The sequence below is a fragment of the Lepisosteus oculatus genome, chromosome 15, assembly GCF_040954835.1.
Source record: "Lepisosteus oculatus isolate fLepOcu1 chromosome 15, fLepOcu1.hap2, whole genome shotgun sequence".
NCBI classification, from domain to species: Eukaryota; Metazoa; Chordata; class Actinopteri; order Semionotiformes; family Lepisosteidae; genus Lepisosteus; species Lepisosteus oculatus.
This window is the reverse complement of record NC_090710.1, coordinates 26,326,295-26,353,073: the sequence shown is the minus strand read 5'-3', so window position 1 is coordinate 26,353,073 and position 26,779 is coordinate 26,326,295. Positions and strand designations below refer to the sequence as shown.

The 26,779-nt window shown below is 42.1% G+C and overlaps 1 protein-coding gene across 1 annotated transcript in view; it reads left to right on the top strand.

The window, feature by feature from the left end:
• Positions 1 to 26,779, top strand: part of kpna3 (karyopherin alpha 3 (importin alpha 4)) — a 33,461-nt gene that overhangs the window by 982 nt on the left and 5,700 nt on the right. The window contains exons 2-11 of the mRNA XM_006639173.3: positions 8,468 to 8,512; positions 16,126 to 16,215; positions 16,529 to 16,558; positions 16,856 to 16,908; positions 18,816 to 18,911; positions 20,230 to 20,315; positions 20,631 to 20,717; positions 21,380 to 21,549; positions 24,236 to 24,280; positions 24,874 to 25,005. Coding sequence (XP_006639236.2) covers positions 8,468 to 8,512; positions 16,126 to 16,215; positions 16,529 to 16,558; positions 16,856 to 16,908; positions 18,816 to 18,911; positions 20,230 to 20,315; positions 20,631 to 20,717; positions 21,380 to 21,549; positions 24,236 to 24,280; positions 24,874 to 25,005 — 834 coding nt within the window. The remainder of the gene's footprint in view (positions 1 to 8,467; positions 8,513 to 16,125; positions 16,216 to 16,528; positions 16,559 to 16,855; positions 16,909 to 18,815; positions 18,912 to 20,229; positions 20,316 to 20,630; positions 20,718 to 21,379; positions 21,550 to 24,235; positions 24,281 to 24,873; positions 25,006 to 26,779) is intronic.

Below are 26,779 nucleotides of genomic sequence, written 5' to 3'. Positions count from 1 at the left end.
TTCCCTGATTTGGAGAAAAAAAAAAGCAAAGAGGGGGGGAAAAACGAGACTAGAAAGGAGAGCGTAGCCAAGAGCCGGACTGGCCAAACGGCGCACTTTTCCGCATTTGAAAGGGGCGGCTGTAGCACGCCTTTCCCTGCCCAGATGTAGAAAACCGAGCAGGCCGTAAGCCCTTGACTCGGCTGCAGGGACAGAGACGGCGCCTGACCCAGCCGGCTCCTCAGGCGGCCGGTCGCCGGCGACATGCAGAGTGAATGTGATGGATTGTCATTGTTGAGATCACGATGGGCCCTGTAACATTTGAAACGCAACCTGTGTGCAGCCCGTGAGGGATTGTGCTACTGCGGTAAAAGCCGGCCCCGAAGTCATGGGGTTTTGTAGCTCTGTTGCTGTGTTGTATGCAGGATTGCTTCCGTCCGTGGTTTGATTAGGTTAGGGCACACAACTAGTTTTTAAGGGCCTGGCATGCATATGACGGTAAATGAATACATCAGTCGCTGTAACTCAGGTGCGTTTTCACTTTTTTTTTTTACCTGCGCTGTTTTGGGAGGAGATCTAAGCAATATGTGCGGCACAGTGGGAGAAGATGTAAGGACACAGTTCGTTAGAAAGAGGCATAGCGGTTGGTGCTGATAATTAAGGGACTGGGAGATATGATTGCAGACGTCTCACTGGCGTGCTGAATGAAATTTAAAATTCAAAAAATCGTCTAAGGTGCTAGTGCGGGTGCCTGTTGTTTCAAAGTGCGTTTTGCGTTTAGCTGTTCTGCCTTGAAGTTCGTACATTGAAGCTTTTGCGGTTTCGTTTTACTTTATTGGTGTTACAAATCGGCAAGCAGAGAAGGAACAAACGGGGATTATTCATTCACTGCGCTAACGATTCTTAGCCTGGTTTGATAAGTGTTGCAATACTTGGAAAATGAGGTAAATCCACTTAAGATCTCCAAGGTTTTGCTAATGCTGAGCGTTTTTCGTGGGAGACTAGCGCGATTGCTTTATAATGGCATTGTTTGCACAACTATTTCGCGTGGACACCTCTGATCTCCTGAGATATGTAGGCTCTGTGTCCTGTTCATCACAGCATACACACAAGAACAGCCCTCTTGGGAAACATACAACCTCATCTCAATTTTAGGACATGCCCCTAATTTTAGGTTGGACTGCTGTTTCTTTAGACCAAGATGATTACAGGCTGACCCACATCTGTCGTTTAAAGGGTTGTTGGATGACCATGGCACTGTGCAGTCTTTTCTGACCAGCTCTTGTTTGTCATTTGTTGCCACATCAGGCTCTGAACTTGCCTATTGTAGCAACTGTAGTTACCTGTGTAGTTGTTCAGTCTGAAGCTGTGACAGCTTGACTTTAACATGCCGTCTATGTGTATCTTTTCAATGGTTGTAGAATCTCATCTTTATTTAGAATTGTTTTTTTTGACTGAGCAGTCTTTCTCTTATGGATTTCAGGGACCACCTATGCATTCATGACTTTATGCAGCTGTTTTTTTTTTAAATTGAGCTCATTTTGCCTCATTTGAATCCTTTGGATTGTTTGCGCTCTGGCGCAGTCATGTGTTTCAGGTTAATTTAATAACGGTAGAGCTACCTGAATGCCTCATCTGATGGAAATGGAAGACCTGCTAATCGGGCAAGGTGTTTGGTCAGTTCGGGTACGAAGAAGGTGACTATGGCTGGAGCCGCAGTAGAAACGAAAAGACAAGGTGTATCTAAAACTAGGAGCTGAGAAACCAGGTCCCACAGCTCTGTTTTGCTACAGGAACACTTCCATCACATGGCCGGTGTGAATGTGCAGTTTGTGGAGATGTCATTTCTAATACACTGTACCAGTCCTGATAAAGAGTCCTAGGATTGCGTGCAGTGCATTTATTAACACTTTCTAACTGGAACGCACAGTGGGCTGTTTTTGAGTTCATGCTTTGTTTGTCTCATGATATGATATTTCATGGTATATGGAAACAATATAGCCTTTAATAATGCATTAAGTTCTTTTCAAATAACTCAAAGTGCTGTACGGTAGTATGTGCCTAAGGCAGAAGAAGGTTAAAAACCAGAAGTATAGCAATTCTACATTAAACACCACAGTAAAAAAAAAAAGATTTCAAGCCTTTCTTGACTGTCCACAGTAATGGTTCTCTAATTGATTGGATGACGGTTCCACAGTTCTGCGGTGACACAAGAGAAGGCTTTGTTCCATTGTGTCAGCCTGGTCTCGGATTAGGAGAACTCACTCTCTGTCACTGTGTTGTCTTAGATTGACTGCAGTACTGAACCTTTAGTTTTGCTTGTGTAGAAAAAAAAGTTAAAAATAAGTTCTAATGTTTGTATTAAAGGCTTCTTGAAGTTTGGTCTGTTACATTTGTGTGGTTGGAAGCTGTAATAAATTGGAGTATTGCTCCTTCACAATAGGTGAAACCTATTTTCTTTAGTTCTAAAACAAAATTATATAATGTTTAATTTACGAATTGGGCACTAAGGCAGACCCATTCAATTTTCTGTTTTTGTCTACTCCAACAACCAGCAATAGGACTTGCCACAAAGGTAAATATATTGAACCTCTTGTAAATAATGATGATTCTTTGTTTTAAGGAGGCGAGAAATCATTTGTTTCCATGGAACAGCATTGGATATAAGCAAATATCCATGAAGATAAGACTTGTTAAATATCTACGCAACCTTTAAGCAAAGATCATTGGTCATGTTTTCTTTTTATGAGTTCAAAGCATTTTATAAAAAATGTGCAGTGTAACAAGGTTGGGCAGCCATAGTGTTTTGTAGGATTTAGTGCATTTCAGTTTCCAACTCATCGAGACTTAAATGAACACGATGTGACTTCTCCAGATATTAATGTCAAGTAATTAAGAGGCAGAACCAGTGACCCCCTGGATGATGAGGAACAGAATTTGCCTGTCCCTGCTCTACAAGCAGTGCAACCATTGGAATTGAGATGCTTTTCTTCATCAAGGTTTATATAATACTGTAGTTATCTAGCATTACGTTTACACACACCGAAAAGCTTCTTGCCGACAAAACCCTTGAGAAATTAAGCACTGAGGCTGATCTATTTGATTTTATGTTTTTGTCTGCTCCAGCAAGTGATAATCAACAATGGCACATGCCAAAAAGGTAAATACATTGAACCTCTTTGTAAATAATAAAGAACACATAAAAGATGTTCAGCTATCAATATGGGGAAGAAAAACAGCATTTCAGATCTTATTTCTATGAGTGTAGTGTTTGAGAGTCTTTGTCTGGTATAATCTTACATCTTGGTTTAGCTTTTCGGAAAAACAGAAACATAACAGAACCCTTTTGCATCCAGTGAAGGAAATTCTGGCAACTGTGTGTTGTTGAACTGAAACTCTACTTATGAAGGGTTTACTTCATGTAAAAACCTGATTGCACTATTTCTTCACATGAAATGACCGCCCCTGTCTGATCCTGCAGAGTTTGCATGTACCCGACTGGCCGGACAGAAGGCTTTGGGGGTAATTATAGGGCACTAAGCCTGTGAGTCCACTTGTCCTGAATAGGGAAGTGCTTTATCTGCCCCATGGAACCCAGTTTCTGGTTTCTTAGGATCTTCCATTCAGATCTTACTGAGCCTTTGTTCTGTTTTATGCCTGTGAAAAACCATCTGCACCTTCAGACACCTCTCCAGGCACCTTGTGGAGTGCTGAAAGCAGGCTGTGTTCAGGGTGCAGAGTGTTAAAAACTTGACAGCACGACTATTTTGTTAGAGGTAGGACAGATTCTAATTGAACGGCCTTATGACTGTGAATTTATCATTTTAAAAGCTTTCCGACCTAAAATCGATTTGATCTTTCATTTTGCTTATACTAAAAAGCATTTTAGGAAAATGTTCCTCAGCCAAGATGTTTTTTTTAATCTATTTTGTGATGTTTTTTTTTGACAGCATGAGACTTGCTGCATAGCTTTGTTCGTACACAACAAGTAAACCTCCCTCGGAGCAAATCAGTTGACTGGTCACTGGGCTCTTGTTTACAACCCTTAAAATCACAGTGCATGAGTTTGGGTTAAAGTCGGTTAAGTCTTTTTGAAATTCTTTGGCTTCTGTTTGCCTTTTCTCTGTTTTTGTTTTACAATGGCATATGATTTGATGAATGCAAAATAACTTCAAGAAGGATCATCATACTTTGCAGAACAGAGGAAGTAACTATCAGAACATTTACATTATGAATTGGATTTCTACAAGAATCTAAATAAACAAAATTGAGAAGAATCATCACACTGTGCTGCGTGCAAATGATATATGGTTCTTCGTAGAGATTGGACATGATATCTGTCTCGTGTTTTCATTATGCAGATTTTGGTAAACCTGGGTTTTGAACTGCTTTATGTTTCATTGTAACAACGGGTGAAAAAAACCTGCGAATTACTTTTGAGAGCTTATTTATAGGTTAACTTAAATCCCACAACTCCCATTAACTCCCATTATTACTGCCAGTTGATTTTTTGTGCGGTTATAAATGGCATTTTGAAAGATGAACAAATGCCACAATGTACACGGTGTTGACAATACTCTTGTTTGCTCATTTCAGCATACCAGAATGGCACGAAAAACTCAGAAGTGCTTATGATTTTTTTAATCAAAGCAAATTTAATAATGTCAAAAGCTTTCTTTCTTAGACATGCTTGGAAATCCAGGAGGACAAGGGAGAAGATGTACAGTGCTTGTCTGTGCTGCAGAGCTGATGGCAGGTAGCTGGCAGTTTTATAAAAGCGGCCTTTGTTTCCAAGCTCTAACCAGGATCCTCTCGGAAGCTTATTTTCATAAGTGAACCCGGTGGTTATTGAGGTGCCTCTGCTCGGTAAAGGTGGAGTGCTTCAGAAAGGTGGTGTGTTGGATGTTTGTGTAGGTACACAAACAAAATCGCAATTTGTAAGATTTTCCAATACTATGAATTATTTTGTTACCAAGATTTAATAACCAGTCTGAAAAAGTGGGACTGCAGTTTCACTCAGCTTGAAAAATCTGATGGTCCAAGAAAAAGTGAATAAAAAAGTGAATAACATTGTTCTTGAAGTAGAGGGTGCTGGGGTTTGTTTTTAACCTTATTGCACAGTCTGATTGTTTACTTAATAAACAAAGCTATGGTGATACCAAAGCCTTATTTTTAAGTGTAATTGCCCTGCCCCTGCTACAGTTTAGTCCATAGTTTCTCATAAGGATGGCTCAAACGAAGAGCAGTCTCGCTGAGAGCAAGTGTAAGGTGACCATTATGCTTGACACATTCTGGACATCCTTGGCCGTCTGCTGCTGTTATCAAATGCATTCTGGCACACTGTCTTAACGAGGGTCACATTTTAGAGTTTGTCAATAAGGGTTTAATAAAATAGATAATTTTGTGGAAATGTTAAAAAGTTGTCTATAGACAGTAGTTATTCTTAACCTTACAGCTGCATTAGTTTGTATTTCTTCAACAGTGTTAATGGATTATTATTGCAAAGGGCTTAAACGCTGTATCAGATGAGACTCTCAATCTCTGTTTTGTGTCAGACCTCCAGAACAGAGTCCCCTGAAGACAGTGTGTTCTCTTCAGGAGTGCGCAAACGTTTGGCAGAGCATCTAGAAGTGCTTGCTGCACCAAAACACGTCGGCGTCTCACTTGGCTTCTTTAAAAACGGTATGAAATTTAGTTGCAAGGCATGTCGGCAAAACCATGTCGCAAAGCCATTGAGCCCTTTCAACTTGTCAGCAGAGAAGAAAGTAAAAATAAAGACCCCTCCTTAATAAAGTGCTTAAGGTGGCAGCCGAGGGTGATATTTTCAATCGGCTCTCGAAACAATGGTACTGAACTTACACTGAAAACCCCTCCATAACTCTGACAGGGAATGCGCACTTGATCAGCTTGTTTGAAGCTGGTGGACTGTTAAATCAGCACGCGTCAAACAGAAAGACCTGTGCTAGCTGCCTGAAGCTTGGAGCAGAAAAGGTGCCTCTGGAGTACCAGCGACGTGACTACAGATGATAAACAAGGCTAGATCTCTGCTCCAGCTATGTGAAATATCCTGGACTGCCAGATTGGGTTCCCTGAAGACACGACTGCAGTGGTCTGTGCCTGTCCTAGCCAGGCTCGAAACGCTCATGACCGAGGGCTGTCCGAGTGAGAGGAGAGGCTTTCCTCTGTGCTACTTTTGGGTTTGTTTGGAAGTCGCATTCGGTGAAGAGGGGATAAAGGCTAACTGGGAGTTGGGCTCCCAGCTGAGAAGCATCCCTGTTGCCACGAGGTGGAGTGGTTTCAAAAGGTTCTGGTTTCTAAGCGCTTGCCAGATACATTTTTATTTAGTTATTGCACTCATTTGGTTATGGAAATGCATTCATTTACAAGGCTGTAGCAGCTGAGCAGTCAATTGCAGCTAACCTGCCCGTGGAACCTTCTCTAGAAACTGAACACTTGAACAGTGTTCACTGATGATGCTGCGGAAGAGAACCAGGAATCCAATTTTTTTTTTTATGTTGCAGAAATATTTCCAGCTTCGGGGTCGCCAGGACCCGGTCCCGCCTGGAGCACCGTACTCATAGAAACTCCTTTTTGTCTGAGGGGTCAGCACTCGAGATGATAGTCTGATCTTTCTGGACTGCCCTGCTTTGGTCCCAAAGCGTCAGAGCTCACACGCGGTCATGTTACAGCTCCTCTGCTGTTCTCTTCCAACTCGGAGAGCCCCTAAGGCCGAACAACACATTTCTCTCACCTGTGAGGCTGTCCTGCTTTCTTCATGCTGTGGGAAAGAGCACATGTCCCTGAATGTGTGTTTTGAGGCAGCTGACAATTTAAATTGTGGAAATCGGTCATTCTTCCAAGTTATTTAATGTAAAAATGAAACTCGGCATTAAATCTTGAGACATTTCACGCCTAGTTGGTGTGCTCCTTCCATAAATCTTCGGTTTGGCAAACTGCTTATTTTTTAGACATTCAAATCTCCCCTAGAGAAATGTTTTTCTTTGAAACATCGAGATGTGGGAGAAGACTTCTTTGGAGCAGAGCTTAGAATGTAGTTTCTGGTGATTTTTATTTTCCTGGATAGAGTGTAGGTGCCCGTAGGGGTCTCTCAGTGCCCATTAAGCTAAAGAGGAGCACACTCACTGTAGTTACAGGTTTTATGCTGTGCTGATTGTAATGTTCTCTTGAGCAGTGGCAGCTGAAAACTGTTAGGAATTTAGCAGCGGAATAGGTCCACATGTTTTAGAGACAGTTGTGCTTTGGGGGTGAATATAGTAAAATATAGAAAAATCAGTGCTTCGTAGAGTGCCTTTTCAGGGATGAGATTGATGCCCCACCTACCATATGCTTGGGACTATTTGTGATTGTAATATGAACCTAGATCACTGGTCACAAGGTTTAATGTGATCTAACATGGACAGCTCAGTTGATGTGTGAAATCGGTCCTTGTCACTTTCTAGGGTATTGCTGGTATAGTGTTCTTTTGTTTTAAGCTTATTGTTCTTGTTTGTCAGACCTCAGGAACCTTACAGCTTGGGGGCAAACTGTTTATTAAGATTTTATGCACCTGAAATTGAAACCTGCTCAAATCAGCTTTCCCTTATTGGCTGCCGTCTCAGGTCGTGATGGTTACTGGATCATGGTCTGCCTTCATTTATTGGCAGCCGATAAGAGTAAAACTGATCAATTATTGAGAATTGAGTGATATGGTATTTGTCTTGCAGTTCTTGCGATGTGTTTCAAGGTCCTCTACAAGACCGTTTCTCTTTGTAAATCTTTCTAGTTCAACGCAGTAGGTGAACTGTAGCTCTAGATTGTGTTTAAGAGCACCTCTGAATGATGACATTCTGTGCCAACTTTCATAGAATAGAAGGGGTCATAGAATCGCAGCATCAGCGTCACAAAAATATAACTTAACAGCCTGGATTAGAGCAGTGGAACAGGCAAGACAGTCAGACGTGTTTCTGGCAGTGCTGCGCTTCACAGGTGAAATTTTAAAATCTGACACTTTGTTTCTAAGGGAAATCTAAAGGTTTGCGACTGACGAGGGCCTGGTGAGATTCGAAGGGGAATCAGAACTGGGCTTACGAGACACATTTGGCTTTGCAGGGTCTATTTGAGGTGGAATGATAAGTGCTGTGGCCTTCACCTCTAGTGGTTCTTATTTTGGTGAGTTGAGGCTCGGTGAGGCTCATAAATATGAGAAGAGACTATTTGAAGCTGCAGGGTTGTCAAGAGTGTCCAGTGTCCCTGCTGTAACAATTCTGTCCAGGTCCCAACCACAGACGAATAGACTCATATAAGTCCTTAGGATATCTTGGCACTTCTCTCTCTGCATTCCCCTTTCCCTACTGGTTGTGTTGACTCAGTAGTGCTGAGCTCCGTAAAAATGAGCTTTTGAGAGAGAGCATATTAATGAAATATGAAAGTTGTGTTGTGGGTTTGTGATGCTCGTTGATTTCATGCTGCTATTTTTCATTTCTTTCAGACTATGAGAAGACATCGGAATGAAGTGACAGTAGAACTGAGAAAGGTAAGGAAACGTGTGCATTCTTGGCCAGGAGCTAATCTTTTGTCACATTTATAACTAGAGACATTGCTAGAGAATGCCAAGATTGCTAATTTGTTATAAACTGTTATTTCTCTATTTTCATTGCACATTCAGACGAACGCAAGGTTAAAAGATTTAATCTTTAATCATAAAATCGTTCTCATAGTATTCAAATGTTGCATATCAGTTTTTATATGCGTTTGTGGTTAAACTGTTCTACTGTTGACAGTAGAGCAGAGAGCAGCTGGGTATCTGCTAGGTTTAATACCCTGTGTACAGCTATTAAAAACCTTGTAAGTTAGCTTGTCATCAGTATGTGCTGTATGATGTATATTTGATGGCCCTCCTGCTGGACAAAACTTTCAGAATCAAGGGCTAAAGAATTGATTTATGTAGCTAGAGCCAAGATGATTTGGGCAACTTTTCCGGCAAAGAATGTATATTAAATAGATTTTAAATTAATTTCAGCCTCCCACACATTATTAATAGATTTCATTTTGAATTATCACCCAGGGGAAATTGAGGTTAATAGCTATAATTAAAGTCACCTGTCAGCTGCAGTCAGTGTGACCATGACCAGCTGCTCCCAAGATTGTTTTTTCAGTAAAGGTGGCACGTAATTTTCCCAGCTGAAACACCACAAACAGCCCTCTCCTCTACCCCTTTTTAGCAAACATCTTAGCTACCACTTTCAAACAACTCGGCATCCCGTGATAAGTAGACATTTCAGGCCTAAATGCAGGATTTTGGAATGGGGGAGATTTTTGGTTTTGCTTTTTAATAATATGGTAGCCAGTCAGCTTGCGGTTTCCTGGCTGGGTACCTTGGTGGTGCCATTCTCCTGTGGGCCTCAGATGCCTTTGGCTGCTGTTGTGCCACTAGTTTTCTCGTGCTGAGCTGCTCAGTGTCATAGGATTATCCCGGGTTAGCACTGTGCACTGTGGAGAAGGGGACTTTAAGCAGTGAACCCATCGGCTAATCCCCATCAACCCAATCTTTAGCCAACCTGGCTGAAAGGGTCATCTGTGCCTTTTATCGGCCAATTTAGTTGTGCTGTTTCCGTTTGGCAAATAGTGTGGGAAAGAAGAAGTTTGCATCACAGATACGGCATTTTCCCTTTTCATTATAATCTTTTCATTCCATTTCTTCATTTTCAAACATGTTTTATCAAAGAAACAGAGATTTACTCTTACCAAAGCATATAGCTGTCAGTTGCAAAGCCTGTTTTGGGGGATTTAATTTATTAGTGGAATATTCTTTTTAGAAGTTAAACTAGTTATGAAAAGTGTGAACTTGCAGTCTAAAGTTAATTTTTTACAAATCAAGCTAAAAGGCTGTCTACCACTTGATTGAATTTCTTAGCTTCTTTCCAAGATATTTGTTTAATGACCTTTATTTCTGTTTTCTAAATAAACTTGTCCCATGCCTTTACAAAACTACCCTTTGAGCTTGCTTGTCACCTAGCTGTAGTCGTCATTATAAGGCTCATATGTACTGTGCGTTCATCCTAGTTCATAAAGTAATTGTTTCTAAAGCTTGAGGAACAGTAAGATATTTCAATGGAACTTTGTTTAGACCTCTGCCGAAGTATTTCAAGTATTTTGGGAACTATGGGCTGGCTTACTTTAGGAGGAATAGCTGCCCTGAAGAAGCCTCTTTGTACTTGGAGACGAACATTGTATCAGATCTTAAAATGAGGCAACACAGGCTCTTCTGTATTGTTACTTTTCTGCTGTGTTGAAGAAAAGGGTAAATAATAAACTCGATACTAACTGTGTCAGATTCTCTACCTAAATTAGCCTCATTCTCTTTGGCCGTATTTTACTTAGAATAGCGTGTTCTCTTCTCAGTTTAGCGTTTGCATGTTAGTGTGTCACAGATCTGAATAAACTTGCGCAGTTTCACTGGAATATTCACACAAGCCGAAGGAATGCAGCAGAAAAGAATGCCACAGGCTCTCTGGTGTCTACTCTGCGGTAGCCCTCGACACTGCAAATGTAGATATGGAGTTCACTCACTCTGAGGAACTGTTTCAGAGAGATATTTGACCAAGACTTTATTTATAGCATAAATGCTATTAATTTATGCTGCTATTACCAACAGAAAGCAAATGTGGATGTTTGTATAACCTGTAGTTTTTAATTGTTGAGAATTAGTGTGAAAATGAAGAATATGAGAAGTTCCTTTTGCTGCTTCTGTTTTGAAATTTTACAGTGCTGGATTACATCAAACTGGACTTAAGAGGGAGCTTAAAGTCAATAAAAGTCTGTTTACATTCTTATAACACTTCTGAATTTTTATAGTTTATTAGTGTTTGAAAACCAACAGTGCAGCAAAGGATTTTCATGTACTGGAGGATAGGTATTTTCCAATTTTTTTTATAAGGTAGGCCCAGTTATGGTCAGTGCAAATTAAAGCATTTTGTCTTAAAATACTTAGTGCATGACCTGTTATCTTGAAGTGTCTGCACTCATTGGGTTTTAGAAATGTAGTGTTTGACTTGATAAGTGCTTGCAATGATCTCAGAGTGGACGATTCAAATATTAAGAATACATTTCCTTATGATTTGTATTCAGTGTTCTTACATTATGGTAGGCTGTGTAGCTGAAGGGCCTTCTTTTCTCTTCCCTCAAGCTTTCTTTGCTGTGAGCAGCAAATCTGGTGTGATGCCCAATATCTCAACATTGAAAATGAGTGTTTATGCTTACAGGACAGTCATTTTTTTATATGTCCTACCACTTGAGCTGTTTTGCATCTTGCAAACTAAAAACGCCTAAGATGTTTTTTTCCTGTGGTGATCTTTCACCCCTTCACCTACTTGTTAGTACCTGGGTAGTGTACATGCTGGCTTATTTAGGTCCCACCAGCCAACAGAAAACTATGCGGCCAGCTCACACACAATTTTAATTTACGTCACGTAACGTGTTGCAATTAAAACACTGACGCCAAGCAGTTAGGTGATCTGCATTTTAGATATTCTTTTGGATGTGCTTAGTTGGGTTTTTCTTCAGTATATTGGGTTAAGATCTGCTGTTTGTAATGAAGATCTACATCAGCTGTTTCTGCCTCAAAGTCCCCTCCCTGTTTCAGTCATGTTGTCAGAAGATTCTCTTGCCAGGATTTCAGTTTAGTTTGACACTTTCGTCCCTGCCAATGTAACATTTGGACCACTTTACACAGTTGGCCATTGTGCTGAAGCTAAGGGTACATGTGCTGATCCTCACCCCGAGAAATATAACCCACTTCCACTTGATGCTTCTTTCTGCTTTGAATCCAAAGCCCTTACACTAACAGCTTCACACGGCTTAAAATAGTCAGTGTGGCAAGTCTTGGCCACTCCATGCAGTTTAACGTCAAATGAAAGGGGGGAAAATCAAGCTTTAGACACAAAGTGGTGTTTAAAGGCTGTTTCCAGGCCTATTAAAACCCTTAAAGGTGAAGTGTTCCTTTTGGAATCCAGTTTCTGCGTACTAATAAACCCAGTGCTGTCAAGTGCATTGCCATTCTGTTATACTGAGCATTAAAAGATTCTCATGCTTTTAAGCTGCAACTAATATGCAAAAGTATCGGGAAAATGGCAGATTTTTTATAGCAAGCACACCACATGTGTTTGAGCAGATGATGCTGATAAACATTTGTTAACCATGATTAACATGGTTGATCAACAGGGGGCCCACTGTGCAAGACAGACAAGTTGTGAGTGTGACTTGCCTGTCTTGAAAGCAATATAAACTATATATTCATGGCACCAGGCTGAACATGCTACCTAGACCTTGGACAGGCATGGAGCACATTTCATTAGAAAGCTGTTATTGCACAACCATGCTGAAGTGTGGTCACGTCAGGATGAGCCCGTAGGAACATTAGCAGGCGAGATCCTTTGACCTGATCGGGTCAGTGCTGAGCAAAGGAGTTCTCTAGCAGCTGCACAGAGCAGTCTAGTCCAGTCATGCTTTGACATTCCCAGTACTCTTGGCAAGGTGTTGTGACTCCTGGTCTGCCAGATTATGGCCAACACAGGCTGTTTGGCTGTAATGTCTTTCTAGGTTAGAAATGGCCAACTTTAAACACTCGAGACAGTGAGAGCGTGTGCCTCTAACATCCTGAAGGTAGTGTTCTCTTGATAAGCATGGCAAATTGGTTCCACTGTGTTTTTCTTTCTTGATTTAATAGCAGGTTTGGATTCAACAAGTTCAGTATTTAACCATCATTCTTACCTATTCAGCTTTCTCTAACGAGGTGATGTAGTGCTCATGTCACTTTAGGGTAACACTTATGTATGATAAACTTGTGACCAAGATCAAGGGGTAGTTCTTGATCGTTGAAGCTGGTACCCTGGCTTTTTTTAAGAAAAAGCTGGATGATATCCTTGGATCAGATGGTTAACAAAACAGGCTAAATTCATCTGTTTTTTTTTTTCCCTGTAAGGGAGATATTGGATGATAGGAGCTGGATTGTTTTATATCCCAGGCTGAAAAATTGGGTTGGTTTTTGTGGGGGCGGGGGGGATGCTTATTGATTAGGTCCTGGATAAGAGAAGGTGGAGTTTGTGGCACAGCTTTTTACGTCTTTCAATGAGGTCTTAACCTGGCACCTGGTGGCCAAGCCCTGCTGCTGGGATGCAGTGCAGAAGGATTCCCCTCTATGCTCGGAGACCTGGGACCCACGGAGCTCTGAGGCTATGAGCCAGCTATTGCAGCTCAGCTGACAGAACTGAGCTATATTAAGCAGCAGTGCAGGAGAGGAAGCCTGCATTAATGCTACATTGAGCCGGTGCTTCGTTACATGCGGGTCAGTTTGTTTATGAAAGTGCTTGTGAGGTTGTGGGTTTAAAATAGGTTCTTGCAACTCGGGATGACTGGTGGTTTTAAAAATATGTTAGTCCTTATGCTAACTCATTTTTTTAATGCGCATGAGTCATGAATGGCAGAATCACATTGCTTGTACTTCAATAAACACGTATGTTAAATGACCTATACCATGTAAGGGGGATCTCTTTTTTACCAAGTAGAAACTAAATACTACTGCTTTGTGGCCAAAGCTTTAAGTAGAGCCTATGAAAGAGATTCTTCTGTCCCTGGTTACTTCTAACACAAATTTTGCCAAAACCAACATGTAATCTGTGGCACGAGATAAATATTTGACTTTGGAAGGTGCAGAACCTGCGGTGATTAATTTTTAACCAAGTGGGAGACAAGATTCGGGAACAGTCCTTTCCTGTGTTCTGTGTCCATTAGTGCAAGTGGTTGCCTGTCTGCCAGGCTGCTGCACTTTGCCATGAAGACCCATCTAACATGTGTGCAGGACATGTGGGGTTCGCTGGGTTCCTCCAGCATCTGACGCTGAATAATTGGAGTTAAATGTCTGTGGCATGAAGACTTTCGCCACCAATAACGCAGTAACATGACCAAATCGCATGACCCGCCGACCCCACCAGGCTGCTGAAATATACCAGTCATCATACAAAATTCACTTAGAATTGGACCAAATACAGTTATCGTCAGGAAGGCAGCTGTCCGTTTTGTATCAGGTACACTGATTTTTTTATTGAACAGACATGACAGGATACAGGCAGATTCATTACGCTGAGTGTCACTTGTCATCAGTAGGGGGTTTTACGGTGACAGACTCGGGCTAGTGGCTTGTGCAGCCATCACTGGAAGAAATACTGTGAATCTGCCACATATGCTTTGCACCAGGCTGCAGATGCTGTCTTGGGGGATTCTCTCAATCCTCAGCCTCAGTAGGTATGTGCTTGTTCGCTTGTCTCGGCTCATCCCACAAGCGCTCAATGTCATTCAAGCCCGGCGAGCAGTTCCCGGCATAAAAGTCACATTCTCCTCTCGCGAGGTAGTTATGTGAGCAGAATGATGACATACTTTGTCCTGCTGGAATGCTGACAGTAAGTCCCAAGCCTTTATCACTGTAGCACTGTGCATTCAGGTTCTGTCGAGCACTATCCATCCATCCATTTTCTAACCACTCCATCCTATTTAGGGTCATAGGGAAGCCGGAGCCTATCCTGGCTAGCCAGTCCGTTACAGGGATATACAGAAACAAGTACACAGATTTCCTCCTGGGCCAGTTTTCCCAAAAGCCGGATACTTGACCTGTATGTTTTTGGGCTGTGGGAGGAAACTGACGCAAGCATGAAGAGTATGTACAGACTCCTCGCAGATAGCATCCAGACCTGGAATCGAACCCAGGGCCCCAGCGCTGCGAGGTACAAATGCTAACAACTGTAACAGCGTGCTGCCCCTCGCACTAAACCTTCATGGCACAAAGACATTCCCTGATAAGAGGGAATGTCTTTCCTATTCAATATTCCCATTCAATAGGTGAAATCGCCTCTTCTCTGTGCCGTAACAACTGTAATGAAGGGGTCATCATGCATTATTAATAATTGCTTACACTTATATAGCGCTTTTCTGGACACTATTTAAAGCACTTTACAGGTAATGGGGACTCCCCTCCACCTCCACCAGTGTGCAGCCCCACCTGGATGATGCGACGGCAGCCATAGTGCACCAGAAAGCTCACCACACACCAGCTCTCAGTGGGGAGGAGAACAGAGTGATCAAGCCATTTCATAGATAGGGATTATTAGGAGGCCATGATTGGTAAAGGCCAATGGGAAATTTGGCGAGGACGCTGGGGTTACACCCCTACTCTTTTAGAGAAACACCCTGGGATTTTTAATGACCGCAGAGTCAGGACCTTTACATCTCATCCAAAGGACGGCGCCTGTTTACAGTATAGTGTCCCTGTCACTATACTGGGGCATTAGGACCCACATGGACCACAGGGTGAGCGCACCCTGCTGGCCCCACTAACACCTCTTCCAGCAGCATCCTTAGGTTTTCCCAGGAGGTCTCCCATCCAGGTACTGACCAGGCTCACAACTGCTGAGCTTCAGTGGGCTGCCAGTTGTGAATTGCAGAGTGATATGGCTGCTGGCATGCATAATCAGTTCAAATGTGCCCAAAAACACTGAAGCGAGATCTAAAATTTGTATGCGCTGTTCTTTGGAAAAAAATACAGGGATAGATTCAATTTTGATGTTCAGTGGAAACAATGTCACCGAAAGCCAGATGTTGTGGTCTTAGTACCTGCTGCTGGCTTCCCCAGCCAGGTCAGGGGAGACCGTAATACAACAGGAAATGAAGTGATGTAAGTCAGGTGACAAGGGCAAATGCGTGGCAAGTGTCAGAAGGCCTAGTAGGAGCTGGAGGTATGCGATCGAGATTGTGCTGTCACCATAAAACACAAGTCACTACTGTGGACTTAAAAGTTTGCAGTCTGTAGCACATTATAGTAGTTTATTATTGAGAAAACAAGGGTGGAATTGACCTGTTAGTCGTTAGTCGATCTGTGTGCAGTCCAGGCAGCTATAGGTGCAAAGCTTTAAAAGTGAATGTTGAAAGGAGTGACTGCTCTCTGCTCTAGCCAAAGCTGATGCCTGAAATCAGACACAGTTGTAGGGCCATCGATGGTCCGAGTCAAGCGGACATTCACGTATATGATCTTGGCTGGGCTGTGAGCACGTGCGGGGCTAGTGCTTTCAGATGTGTCATTTGCATTCCCCTTTCTTTCAGAACAAAAGAGATGAGCACCTACTGAAGAAGCGAAATGTGCCACAAGAAGAAAGCCTAGAAGACTCTGATGTAGATGCTGATTTCAAAGGGGTAAGATTGTTGTGGTTCCTGAATTGAACCACACAGCTGCACTGGTTCCTCCGCAGTGAAGATGCCCTTGACGCAGTGGGGCTAAGACCTCTCAGGTTATGGGGTACTGTGAAGCAGCTGGGGTGAAGTACCTTGCAGAGTGATTCAACTACAATATGCACAATGCAAACATGAGTCCATGGCCCTGTGTTGAAAAGCCCGGGGCCTTAACTACTGCCTCTTGCTATTCCTTTACCTGGCTTGTGGAAAAAGTGTGTTGGATTCTCATGTTTAGGCCTAGTTGGACTAACTTTCTCATTTGTTTGTTTTTCAGCAAAATGTAACACTAGATGCCATCTTACAGGTAAGCCTCGACTCCATCACACTGCAGTGTTTTCCATTTGACAAGACGAATGGTGAGGGGGTGGGGTGGGAGGTCTTCTTACAACTTCAGAAGTAGGTGGCACCAGCTGTTTGTTTTCTTGGGACTCTTTAACGTTAACGTTCACTCGAACTTGATAACGTGACAGACTCAGAAGTATCCATTTAGATAAGTGGCTCTAGGGGTTGGATGGATGTCATTTCTTGTTGCACAGCTGTTAATTTTGAGGAATACAGTGCTGTAATAACATGATTTTTCCCTTCTCTCTTGTCGTTGAAGAACGCCACCAGTGATAATGCAGTGGTACAGCTGAGCGCAGTGCAGGCTGCAAGGTGAGGAGGACTGGGGGTGTCATACTTACTGCAGCACCAACAAAGGCATAAAACCTCACCTATACCCTAAGGCTTCATTTGTGTTCTTGTGATTGTAGTGTTTTTTTTTCCAAAAGCTTTCATTGACTGTGAACGTGACCTTTCGCTTCCCATAAACTAATATACAGGTTGTTTGAATTATGCCAGGACGGAGGAGGAATCGGTACCAGCCCTGTGGGCAATTTTGGCTTTTAACTTTGCCCTCAAATTCTACTTTTGTTTGGGGGCTCACTGGAGTTTTTCATTTATGGCCGTTCACCTGAGAGTGTAAGGCTGCAGAGCTTTATAGAGGCTACAACAGTCTTCCACCACTAGCCCTCTTCATGATCTCACTGTGTATGCCAAGAGCGCTGTAAAAAGCTCCAAACCAGAGGGCTTTCCGGATATTTTCCCAGAGAAGTACATGAGGGGAGTAAAAGGGTTTTGTTCATCACAGCCTGGCTCCCAGCAGTTCAAGCCACCCTGATGCTGGACAGTTGGTATGGACACAAGTGTCTCAGGCCTGAATCAGTCCTGACAGCAGGGCACTGGGGAACTTGCATATCTGTTGAGAATCCTGAGTACAATGGAATTAGTTTATCCATTAAGCATGCTGGGGTTCCCCGCATTACCTGAAAACAGGGCAAGAGCATAGTAGGTGGTTTCCTTCAGTTTAAGTAGACAACTTGGTGTTTGCTTTTCTTTGTGTAATGAAAGCCGAGGTTTCTGTATGAAAGGCAGTGTGCACTTCAGCACATTTTTGTTTTGAAATTTCCATGTACCGCTGCACAGCTTGAAACTAGGCAGAGTTTCTCCTACAGTCGGACCTGCGTTATACTGGCCCTTCACAGTTGCAGTGATATATTTTTACACCCCTAGTGGGACATCCCCTGCTCTGCTTCATGTTCCAGTTTACACTAGCGCTGCTCTTCAAAAGCATTTTGCTTTGTGAACTCCAGGTTCAGTAGGTATCGTTCTAGATTCTCATTCATGCTGCTGAAGTGAGCTGGGAAATAAGGGTTTGCTGGGAAGCCTGCAAAACTGACGCAGTTTTCTAGTTAACTTTTATTGTAGTAGCTGTATTGAGTTAAATTTTGAATTATACCTGTAAATGCTTTACTGTGAATTTTTATTCTGGCCATTGAGTAGCCTTGGTTGAGAAAAGGTCTTTTACAGTTTGTGTATCCTACCCCTTTTTTCACAGCTTTCATGATGGAGGCTGTTACTTCATACTCTCTACAATAAAAGTGGCTCATATGAAACTGAACAGAAGCTTGTGGTACTAGCTAGTGGCACTGTGAGAGTCAGTGTGACGGAGCCATCCTTACCGTTTTTGTACTGAAGTGAATGGAGTCCAGTCGAAAGTGTGTGCTGCCTGTGTTCGTGCCCATTGTGTCTGACAGAGTGAAGTGTGTGGGATGTCGTCTGCTGTATTAGAGAACAACTTGGCGAATGGTCATAACAGCTGGAGGCTTGCCCATGCGGACTCGAGCACTGCTTCTGGTAGAGTGGAAAAGGAGAGGTTCCTCTTAAGATTGGCCAGAATGACTCTCAAAAAGAATGTATTTACATAGGCACATTTTTATACTTAAAGTATTTTGGGCTGTTCTTAGCCCAACATTTTTCATATTGGCTTTATATGAGGGGAGAAATTGTGACTTGCAAATTGTGTACGTGTTTGTTTCCCCCCCCCCCCCCCCTACAAGAGCTTTTACTTTTTTTCCTTATTACACTCCCGATTCTGATGCAGCTGGAGTAGTTGCAGATGCACACGCTTCTCGTGTGTTTTCATTTTCGTTGTGTCGGCTACAGCACCTGCTGGAACCAGCGCAATCCAGGATGTGCTGTCTTAGGGTTTAACTTTTGTTTTGCATGTTTTGTGCTTGCAGAAAATTACTTTCCAGTGACAGAAACCCCCCCATCGACGACTTGATAAAATCTGGAATCCTGCCCATTCTAGTGAAATGCCTGGAGCGGGACGATAAGTAAGTTTTTTTTTTCAAATGTCCATCATTATACTGAAACGGGTAATGTTTGCAGAACCTTGGGGCATTTAGAGAGAAATACAAAGACTTAAAAGGCTGCTTGGGTTCGTAGTTAAGTTATTGAATTTAACTTAACCAGTGTTAAAATGGTGCAGTGCTCTGCAATAGTAGAGCTTTAGAGCCAGTACAGAGGAGAGGAACCATACTAATTTCTCACTGCCTGTCAGCTAGATCCAACACCAACAATTTGAGATGCTGGCCATACTCGTGGAAATTACATTTAGGAGCATTCAGGACAGAAAACAAGAGACCGTTGTTTATACTGAAAGACATGCAGGTTGGAGCTAGGTGAGGGATACATCATAAAATAGGAATAGTAAATATCTAAAGTAGAATTGGGATTGTTTCTATATCAGGTTACTACCAGCTAAATTCACCACCTTCGCAGTTTCTTTTTGCATTCTTATGTTAAGAGTCAAGCTGTTTCATTTTTCTTGTAGTTGGGGGTATAATTTCAGCTAAAGTTGTCAAGAGCTGGGCTTTGGTAATTATTTTCAGCTCTGGCCGTTGGCCACAAACTCATCAGTGATGGAAATCATCCAAAATATGGTTATGAATAAGTGTTGTAATACGGAGAGTTTGTAGAAGTTAATTTCATGGCCATTGTTTCAAGCAAACCTGTTGACGTACATGGGAAAACGGCAAAACGAGCCCCTGGAATGCTTGTAGACTACTTTTCTCCCCTATAATTAAAAGTCACTCATTGCTTCAAAAGAAAGTGATCAGATTCTGAGTGCTGTAAAGAAGTCAGTGTTGAGCATGGAGCCAGTCTTGAGTGTCTCTGAAGAATCCATCAAGTGGGCTTTGTGTTAAAAGTGACCTGCAGCCACACTGGGCAAAGTACTGTTTTTACTTGGGGAAAAAATGGCTGGATTTCAGGGAAGTTTCTCCCATGCCTTTAACAGCTGGAACTTAGCACACAAAAGACAATTTGTACTAGTGGACAGACTGACGCACTACTTACAGAAGTATGTAATATTGTATTCATTTGCCATGAGATTTTTTTTTGCATATTCATAGCAAATTATACCAAGTTATACTGCGATTTAAAAAGCAGAAGAATGTAGGTTGCTTCCCAGGAACTTATGCTGTTGGCAGAAACTAAAACAGTGCCTGGTGCTACACAGAAGCCAGTGGAAAGTCCCAGTTCATGTGCAGAAGCTCCTCTGAGTCATCGTGAGCAGTATGTTATTTCTCTCAGTCCCATTTTGACTGTACTGATTGTGAATAATCCCTTAATCCTTTTTTTTTTTTGCAGTCCATCCTTGCAGTTTGAAGCTGCCTGGGCATTGACTAACATTGCATCTGGTACTTCTGCACAAACCCAAGCTGTGGTCAAATCCAGTAAGGAGAATGTCCCTGCCTTTCTTTTCTTCATTACTGTGTGATGCTTTTTAGATGAAAAGGACCTGTGTTGTGAATTGCTGTATTGGGTTAAAGTTAGATTTTATTCCACCAACATTATCATCATCCCCTCCAGCTTTGATTTGGTGCTGTAAATTTGTATTGGTTCCATAATCTGTGAACAATTCTTCTTGCTTAAGTTGTGTAGGTTTTTTAGATGGCTTCTACAGTCCTGAAAAAGATTTCCACAGCACTTAGCAGTTTTCTCCATGGAAAAGTATTGGGTCTCTGACATGCAGACATATTGCTGTGCAGATGCTGTGCCACTCTTCCTGCGACTTCTGCATTCCCCTCACCAGAATGTATGTGAGCAAGCAGTCTGGGCTCTGGGAAATATCATTGGTGAGTAACATCAGATTAAAACATTGCCTGCGCACTGACAATAGCTGCAGCACACCTTGGGTGTTTTAAAATGAATGGGAAAAGGTTCTGAATAGCTAGCTCCCTGTTGGACATTTGGGTGAATTCCAGCTTGGCCCTGTAGTTTAATTTTCCGTCCTTCATCATCCTCAGTTACGACCTGTTTACTGTCCATGTAACACAGAGCTAGCAGTCAAAATAGGGGGGTTCCTGGAAACACAGAAGGGGTACATTGTTGTTAGTAGCTGCAGTTAACACATCCCAGAAAAGAGATGTTACTGCAGAGCAAACGTGCACAGCTGTGTAGACATTCCAGTTTGCACATGAGGTCTAATCCTCATGGTGGATTATACAAACAGAGTTTTTTAATCACTTGGGGGTGTAACATTGCAGTCAAGTCCTGGATATTCCTATTTGCATTTTTTCCATGCAAAAAAACATTTGTAACAGTGAGGAGTGTTGAGATTGGGTATGGCGTCTACAGCAAGTAATCCAGCTGTGCTCATCACACTTCTGTGCGGTCTTTTAAGTCAAATGGGAAGGCTTTTTAAAAACGTTGCTTTGCGTGCCTAACCGCACACCAGTGGAGCCACTCCAGCCCCAGTGGCACCTTCACGGTGTTCCCTTGTCTCCCCACCTCGCAGGGGACGGGCCCCAGTGTAGAGACTACGTCATCTCTCTGGGGGTCGTCAAGCCCCTCCTGTCCTTCATCAACCCCTCCATTCCCATTACCTTCCTGCGCAACGTCACCTGGGTGATCGTCAACCTGTGCCGGAACAAAGACCCCCCACCGCCCATGGAGACAGTGCAGGAGGTAAGGATCAGGGCTAGGACTGAGCAGGCTCTGATGTGATCCTGCTGTGGCTGTGCGACGTAACATAACATCACTTCATTAGCCCTATACAATTTCTTGCATTAGGAATTCGTCTTTTCCCATACCCCAGACACACAGACAGGGAGAGAGAAGCTGGGGGTCAGAGCGCAGGGTCAGCCATTGTACAGCACCCCTGGAGTAGTTGGGGTTAAGGGCCTTGCTCAGGGGCCCAACGGAGTAGGATTCCTCTGCTGGCTGCGGGATTTGAACCGGAAACCTTCCAGCCACAGGCGCAGATCCTTAGCCACAGAGCCGTATTCCAGCAGCCAGAACAGTGGGACTACTCCAGCCGGGTGACAGCCTCGTGCTCTCAGTGCAGCAGTTGTTTTTTTATCATTTTGGTTATTCATAAGCTTTCCATAAGAGATCTCTGTCTTAAGTGTTTTAAGTATATTTTAGTATTTTAGTACATTAATATTGCTTTTTGGAAGTCAGCTTATTAAACAGATTGGCCTAATTCTGCCTTCATTTAAATTTTACACTTCTTAGCTGGAGGATTTCATATTTAGTTGAAGTAGTTGTACAGTTGAATAAGTGTTGTGTAGAGCAAAGTCTGTCAATTTTAACAGCCAGCCCTTGATGAATTAAATATACCATTGTTAAATAATAAACCTCTCAAGTCTAATGTTTTGAGAATTTGTAGTGTTGGTTGTAATTTCTAAAATGTGCAAATAATTGGTTTTAAGGGAGAATGTATAATTTCTAAATGTTTTGAAATTATAAGCCTTGGCTGTTTGGTCGGTGTACACTTTTCCAGAATGAACCCACATAAAACCATTAAACAATTCTGAGTGTGCTGTTGCTGTCAAAAGTAATAATCAGGCCATATAGACAGATTTAATTAATCTGCTTTGTCTATTCAGTCTGTTTTTAATATAATGGATACTGCTTAGGGGTGAGAATGGGATTCCAAACTATGAATCCAAGTCTGATATTTAATATTACCACAAAGTGTTGATGCGGGGACCGAGACTTTTAGATGGCTATAATTGCCATACGATGTGCATAAATCTTATATTGAAGGCTTTAATTTTTTTTAATTATACTTTTTGTTTGTCTGGGTTATTGGATAGATGTAAGGTATGCTACCGTGAAATTTGGGTACATTAAAAGCATACAGGAATTATTTTTGATCTAGAACCAGAATCTAAAGAAGTGGCTATTTGATTTTTTTATATTGGAGTTGCAAAAATTACTGTACAGTTTTTACAAAATGTAATGCATTAATTAGATCCTTGATGGTTTTGAGCTTTGTAGACTGAGAGTTGAAAGTGAATTGGGAAGACAGCTCAGAAAATAAAGGCATTACAGCTCAAGCCATATGGTCTGTTGCGAGCCGAGGAGTTGAAGAATTAAACGATTTAAAATGCTTTTTCACAGTGTCTTCTAGTTTTGAGAAGTATGGCGCACATATGTTAAGATTTAACCTGATTCAGTTGGAACAATGTAAAGGCATTTTTTTTGTGATCTAAAGGTTTAGGATTGCCGTAGAAATCGATTACAGTGTTACTTAAATTTAACGCGGATGATCACATTAAATATTAAATCCCATATATTAAGTAATAGTTCCATTGCACACTTTAACAAATAGATTTTCACTGAGCCATCCATCCATCCATTTTCTCACCCCTTTGTCCAGTTCTGGGTGGTGGGAGAGCTAGAGCCTATCCTGGCAAGCAAAGGGCACCAGGCCATCACAGGGCACACACACTCACACCAGGGCCAGTTTTCCCAGAAGCCTATTGCCCTAGCAGTAACGTCTCTGGACTGTGGGAGCCAACCGGAGCACCCAGATGAAACGCCCGCAAACGTGAGGAGAACATGCAGACCCCTAACAGATACCACCCCAGGAACTGGACCCAAGACCCCAGTGCTACAAGGCAGCAATGCTGGTTTCCGCTAAACTAAATCACTTGAATTCAGCTTTGAGTTTGCTAATATATTTTATAGCTATCCCAATCAATATCAGCTATTAAGTAAGTCTTTAAGGAGTGAATAGCTTCATAGGGGAAAAGGATTGTTCATTCCTATCCATTCCACTCAGAAGAACCTATTGACCTAGTAATACTGAATTTAGAAAAACATTGGTTTCTTCTTAGCACAAGGTGTCTCCCCCCCCCCCCAATTTAAATGCTTTCTATCCCTCAAACACAAAAAGAAACTGAGCTGTTTAAAATTGCTGCTTAGTTTGTGACATACAAATTACTCCTTTCATTTTAGCGGTCACAATCTGGATTATATGTGTAATTCAGTATAAGCAACAAGTATTCATTAAAAACGTCCTTAGAATATTTAAAAACAAAACACTCCACTTTCTCTTGTGCATAATTGATCATCCTACTCTCTACTATCAAATGCTACTGAGTCACCAAAGAATTAAAATATCTGCACAGACAGCAGAGAACAGGGTAAAAGAGCCCTTCATTTCTTTGATTTTTTTTCATGCAAAAACTGGAAGTTTTACCTGATATTTTGTAACGAGAACCACCCACATGTGCCGCCTAAGGATTAAGTCATAACTGAGTCACTGGACTCCGGGGGTCAAAAGTCATTAGTTGCCGTCTCTGCTCATTAGGAGTAAGGAAGTATAGCAGAGCTAGTTAACGTTCTTGTTTTGTTTTCACAGATCTTGCCAGCATTGTGTGTTCTAATATATCATACGGACATCAATGTAAGTACCATCCTCTCTGTCCTTAACTTCTCCTTCTTAGAGTAAAAACAAAAACCCTCCCCATGTGACTTCAGATTTCAATGCTGTTGTGGTTGTTTGCATCAGTAACATCAATACTACAGAAATGCTGCATTTCTGCATGAAGTTTAGGATAATAGATACTTATATGGTTTTAAACTTGAAACTTGCAGACAATTTCTTATTCTTCAGTAGTTTTTCTTGTATTGAAACTTTGGCCGACATGAGTATTAGGTGTTTCTCTAGTTAATTTTACTTTTTACCACTTCAGTGGTTTTCGAAAGAAAGATATCTTAATTTTGTTACTGAACAGAAGTATCGGAGTGCACTACAGATCACTGTAGCTTGCTTTTTGACATCGAAAGCATGCCAAGGCTTCTCATTAGCTGTACTATTTATAACATTATTCCAAGGAGGGCCTACCAGAGTTGGAGAAACGGTTTTAAGAAATGGAATGTTCCAGTTCTGTATTTAGCAGTATACAGTGGATCCAGTGCAAGCCCTGTCTTGTAATAAGAAGAATTCAATCGGGGATAAAGGTGCGCGCTTAATTCTGAAATTCTTAATTCTGGCAGATCCTGGTGGACACAGTCTGGGCCCTATCCTACCTAACAGATGGGGGGAATGAACAAATCCAGATGGTCATTGATTCTGGAGTGGTGCCCTTCCTAGTCCCACTACTCAGCCATCAAGAGGTCAAAGTTCAGGTAAAGATGCAGTTAGAGAAGATGCTTGGTGGTGTTGCATGAAAACAGAACGTAGCAAAAACTTTGTAATGGGAGACCGTCCTTGTGGGGGGATTTCAGATTTTTACAGTTTTCCCAGCTGCTAGGTTTTCTGCCATTCTATTAAAAGTTTTAAGTTTTAGGACAGTCTGTTTTTAGTTGTGCTTCTCTCATGGTTTTTTTTTTGGCTGCGTTTTTAAGCCCTGTCCATTATCATTAGTAAGCTGCTTATCCTGAGGAGGTTCGTAGCGATCTGGAGTCTATCCCAGGAGCACAGGGTGCAAGGCAGGACCGACAGCCTAGCTATCCTCTCCCTCTGGACGAGATGCCAGTCAGTCGTGGGATGGCTCAGAAGGGGACAATTTAGAACAGCCAATCAAATCTTCCCAGAATGCACGAGGCCAAATGGAAGAAAGCCGGAGCACCTGGTGTAAACGTGCGTTTGCAAACTCCACGCAGATAGGCAGTCCAGGACGGAATTTTTCCCTGAGTCCTGGAGCTGTGAGGCAGCTGGGCTAGGAGCCGTGCCACTGCGCTAAACGCTTGCAAGACGAGTTTTAACTACATTACGCCTCGAGCTCTTAACTCGGTTCAAGGTTTAACGTTCGTAGGAATTGCATGGGCTCATGCTGATTTAGAAGTATCAAAACGTTTTGTCATTTTCTATTTCTGTGATTTCTGAATATTTCCGTTTGGATTCCAGAGCTTCGTTTTAGAATGTCTTGAGCCCATCATCGGAAAGGTGAAACGTATCGTGAGATAGTTGCTAAGATGCTGTCCATCAGGTTGTGCAGGTTAAAAGCATGCTGTAGTGTAGTCAAGCATCTTTTGCTGGAGTTCATGTTGCGTGCTCACTTATTCTGAACCAGACAGTGCAGCCCCAGTGTGATGGCAGTAGGTGCCTTTGGGGAATTAGCACATGATTCACACCCTGGTTCTGTCTGGTAGTTTTTGTCGACTGTAGCTGAGTCATCACTGCGCAGGCTTGGCCTCAGCGCTGTCTTGCTGTGCTTTTGAGTTGGAGCTCAGTGGTTCAAACAATGCTGTATTGTTTGAGACTCAAGGACTGCGTTTTGGAGAGTTGTATCCCCCCCCTGTGAGACAAAACTTTGTATTCTGAGCATTGCGTTAAGCAAGTGAAAAATTTCTTCCCATTCTCATTCCTCACGTTAACCCATTTTTGATCATGTCGTTAAGCTACGTATAGTGATTTCTTTTTTCAAATAAAAAAAAAATACTCCTTCATCCTAAAGTCTTCAAAGGATTTTTTTTGTCAATGTTGGTTTTATGGCAGCGTGTCAGCTTTTCAGGGTAGTAAGAAATTCTGTTTTTCACAACACGTGACTGCTTCTGTGTAAATTGCAAGCTCATTGCAGGTGTGAATCAAATTACTGTTCCATGTACACGTTGATTATTTTAACCATAATATTTTGTGTTTATATAAAACATTCAAATTAAATACCGTTTCATCATAGCAGTGAAAACTTTGGATGCTACCAGCATGTTAGGCTAAAAATGTGAACCGTTTTTTCCTGTCTTTTCCTCTCCCTCTGAAGCATTTCATCTCGGCTAGCTTTGAAGCCATCAAGAGAGCATGTAGACTGTAGAGAAAGAGCCAGTGGCTGTGAATTAATCCCTGAAGCAGTAACTGCAGCAAACAGCCAGATCCTTTGAATAAGTGAAATATTTGTCTCAAGACTCCCAGATAGTGGATCACAGTGTGGGATTGTATTTACACCTTCTTCTGAATTCCTTC